Source organism: Cicer arietinum, chromosome 2 (assembly GCF_000331145.2).
Source record: "Cicer arietinum cultivar CDC Frontier isolate Library 1 chromosome 2, Cicar.CDCFrontier_v2.0, whole genome shotgun sequence".
Lineage (NCBI taxonomy): Eukaryota > Viridiplantae > Streptophyta > Magnoliopsida > Fabales > Fabaceae > Cicer > Cicer arietinum.
Genome location: NC_021161.2, coordinates 21659257 through 21663219, shown reverse-complemented (window position 1 = coordinate 21663219; position 3963 = coordinate 21659257). Strand labels below are relative to the sequence as shown.

Below are 3963 nucleotides of genomic sequence, written 5' to 3'. Positions count from 1 at the left end.
GATTGGTGTGTTTATGAGTCAACATGTGTTACTAAAAGCTTGTCTTTGTACCTTTGAAGAATATAGTTCAAATCTCACCTAATCATTTGAAGAATATATTTGTAAAATAATCATTAACACCACTCTTATTAAAAATAATTTTTCCTTCCCTATTTTAAAAAAAGTCATGTGTATATATAAGACAAGAAAGAGAATGTGTGTTTAAATAAAAATGCAAAATTAAAAGGTTAGAGTGTCCAAAACTAAGAAATCTAGGTCTGCCCTTATGTCAACCTTTTTATGAGAAAACTCAGCAGTAACCATAACACTTGTGAACTCAATATGAAAAAGTAGAGGAGTTGTCTAACTTAAGAGCACAACAATCCATAATGAACGCACTTTAATCTCTAAAAATATCACCACAAGCTATTAGATCTACGCAATTGCTAACTATGTCTTCATTTATTTTCTTAATTGTCTCAAATAATGCCTTTAAGATAACCCATTTAAATACAATGTTTTACACTACTCAAAGAAAATAATTCCACAAGTAATTCTCATAATAAAATAAAAAATTCCACTAGTTAAGCAAAAAAAAAAAATGATTCTGCAAGTAGGAATTGTAGTTACTTCAAGTTGACAGACTCAATTTACAATGGTTGGCATGAGAAACGCATGTATGTAATAATAAAAACATATACATTAAACTGATAAATAAATATTTTTTAAAATAAAAAATAATATATTATATTATACCTCATACTAATAATAAAACATGTAGTGTAACTATTTGAATGTGTATGCCATTAAATTCAACGTTCGAGTAGTTTATACAAATTAAAAAAAAATAAAAAAGGTTCAATAAAATAAATTTTGTGCAATTTTAAAGTTTTAAGATAACTTAACATTTTTTATTGTAATCAATTTGGATGCAAATACTTCGTTTCAAAAAAAAAATGTGAATACTGCTGCAGAAAATAACATCTGGTATAATGGAAGCTTCAATTTTGTAACATTTTTGCGTACGTGTAGCAGGAATAGTTCAAACTCCATAGTCATTAATCTTTTTATTGACAGATCCATACATATTAAACTTGGTATAACAGGACTGTAGTAAACGAATATCATAGCACTTAAGCATATTTTAAATTGCAATTTGCACCGTCAGAACTTTTAAAGGAACATACAGCAGGTATAGAAGAAGACTTATAAATAAATGGGCTTAGCGATTAACATACTTAGAAATGATATATCATCGTTAAAGTTCAGAAATCAATAACTCTTGCCACAAAGGGGAATAGACTACAGGATGTGAACTATTTATGATTAAAAAAGGTTACACTAATCTGTTATTACGTGATAGAGCTAAACTCTCATGAAAGGAATTTTGAACTTAACCATTTATTTTTTTGAAGAGGTAAAAAGGAATTTACAAATTAATAAGTCCAACCTCCAAGCCCAAGATGTGCAAAGAAGGGACACAAAAATTACAAATATTGTACAATAGACACAGTTATGAAACCATTCAAGACCTGTGAACAAGTTTACAAAAATCAAGCCAAGACTTTTCGACTCGTTCATAAAGAGCTATAAAAGAGATCTAATAACAATTTTTCCAAATAAAATTTTAACCAAGACATACGTTTCTCATTCCATGAGGTAAGCCAAACCAGTGCAAATTAAAAGAACACAGACTATTTAAGCCGGATTTTGGAGGGAGAAAATAAAAAGCAAGGCTCCAATTCAATTCAGAGGCACCAGAATAAGGATTCAAGACTAAGGAGTAGTATTATTCTACCAATGTCAAATTCAATTTACACCAAACTTAACAATACTAAGAAACTGGTTAGGCACTTGACAACAAAAGTTGAATTGCCAACAAAATACCATCATCTACTAACTGAAAGAAAAAAATTCAAAATTGTGACAATTAAGCTGCTGCATACAAAAGAAATTCGTCATATGCAGAGTAAAAAGTCAGCTAATTACTAAGTTCTCTTTTACCATCACCACAAATTCAGAATTAATTTGTCAGGTGAAGTATTATTATTCTTATAAACAAAAGAATAAACCATATATCTACCAAAACTAATGTTAGCACTATCTCAAAGAGATGATTCATCATTGAACTTCCCTTTCCCTTTGCCCTTTGCAGAACGCACCTTGCCATTCTCAGTTGTATCAAGAACCTTGTACATATCAACATTAACCTCTCTTAACCATAACCCAGGGAAAAGATTCTGAAAATAAGAAAACAAAAAATTCAAATTAGGGGAAAAACTACAGAGAGTAAATGTTGCAGAGAGTAAATAAAAGGGAGAAAAAAGCAACTAACGTTTAACTGTTTCTGAACAGGTTTGGGCCTTTTATAGGGCCTTCGTGGTGGCCGGTGGCCCACCATCGCCATGAAATCTTCTTCAATCTCCTTCCTCGAAAGCTGAACGGAAAATTTCGGTCTTTCTGTCTTATTATCATTATTATTAATATTTCTTCTTAACCGTGTCGACACATTAACGGCGCCTTCAATTTTTGCCGGCGAATAGAATTCACGTTTCACCTTATCGGCGGCTACCGTTACCGGAGGTTTCTTCTGTCTGGTTCTCAGATTCCACGACTTAACAACAGTCTCTGTTTCTTCTTTTTCTTCTTCATCTCTCAAAATCGCATCTTTCATTCTATCAGTAGCGGTTTTTAGATCATGCATCAGCTTCTCTCTCACCACATCAATCCCTTCATCTTCTTCGTCATCGCAAACCATTGGTCGTTCTGAACTGCTCGCTGGATTTCGTGTCGATGTCGATTCGTTGGAATAAGACTTTGAAGAACGTCGATCGCTGTTTGTTGAAGCTCCAGCGGGGTTTTTAACGGCGGCGTTTGAGCACCTTAGGTGGCGTTGTGCCCCCCACTTCAAGAATGGTAAGGTGAAATTGTGAAGGGGTTTAGGTCTCTTGGGACTTGTTTCCATTGGTTCGGTTTCTTCTTCTTCTTCTTCTTTGAAACCTCGTAACACCATTTGGAGAATGAATGAATGAATTGAATGTCAAGATGAAGAATACAGAGAAGAAAGAAAAGGAAATAAACGGCGGTGTGGACTTGAATGTGTTGGTGGTGAACTGAGAAGCGTCCGGGAAAAGTAATTTATATAGTGGAGAGGAAAAACGAAGATATGGGGGTGGTTTTAACCTTCGGGTTATTGTGAAACTCTGGATTTGGATCCAAACGGGTGGGTTATATTATATAGCCTATGTTGCAATGCTCCCGAGTTTTTGTGTTATTTTTCTTGTGTACTAGTTCAACACTATTTTTTTTTCTTTATTTATTTATTTATTTTTTCATATGTACTAGCTCACACTCTGTCTAACACAAACTAAACGACTCTTGAGTCTTTGACTTAAAGAATAAGTTATATTCTCTCTCACGTTTAACATTTTTGAATATATATTAATAAATATAATAATTACATAAAAATAAATTATTTAATTAAATTATTTATTTTCATTATTTTTATATTTTTTATTATTATTAATACAAAAAATATAAATAATAATAATTAAAATATAATAGAGGAAAAAATAATAAAAGTTGCATTGTTGATAATCATGTTCATTTTGACATAAATTTTGTTTGTTAATGGACATCCATTATGAGATAGAAGTAGAATAGCATTAAACAACTCTCTTGATAATTTTTTTTTATTTTTTTTTATATGATAACTATTAATTATTTTATCTTAATTTTAGTTTTAGTCTCTCTATTTTTATCTATTCACTAAATTGGTCTTTCTATTTTAAAAATCGACAATTATGGTTCATTCCTCATATATTTTAACTAAAAAATTATGATTTGACATATTTTAAAATGATTTCATAATATAAAATCATCTAGATGTGTTAAAAATTTATATGTCATTAATTAAATTAAAAAGTACAAAATTAACGAAGTTGAAAGCTAAATTTTTAGAAAATTTTATTATAATTTTATGAG

At 30.6% G+C, this 3963-nt stretch overlaps 1 protein-coding gene across 1 annotated transcript; it reads right to left on the bottom strand.

Annotated features, from left to right (window-relative positions):
- Window positions 1–1745: 1745 nt before the first annotated feature.
- On the bottom strand, window positions 1746–3142 carry LOC101491652 (uncharacterized). Its single transcript, XM_004515083.4, has 2 exons — window positions 2315–3142; window positions 1746–2219 (listed from the first exon to the last, which is right to left on the bottom strand). The coding sequence occupies exons 1-2, from the start codon at window positions 2990–2992 to the stop codon at window positions 2085–2087; spliced, it is 813 nt and encodes a 270-aa protein (XP_004515140.1). The 5' UTR covers window positions 2993–3142; the 3' UTR covers window positions 1746–2084.
- Between the last annotated feature and the right edge of the window lie 821 nt (window positions 3143–3963).

Coding starts and splice junctions, on each gene's coding strand:
- LOC101491652 (XM_004515083.4), bottom strand. CDS start 2,992: ATGGTGTTACGAGGTTTCAAAGAAGAAGAAGAAGAAGAAACCGAACCA. Junction 2,220..2,314: donor CTGTTCAGAAACAGTTAAAC/GTTAGTTGCTTT, acceptor TCTTATTTTCAG/AATCTTTTCCCTGGGTTATG.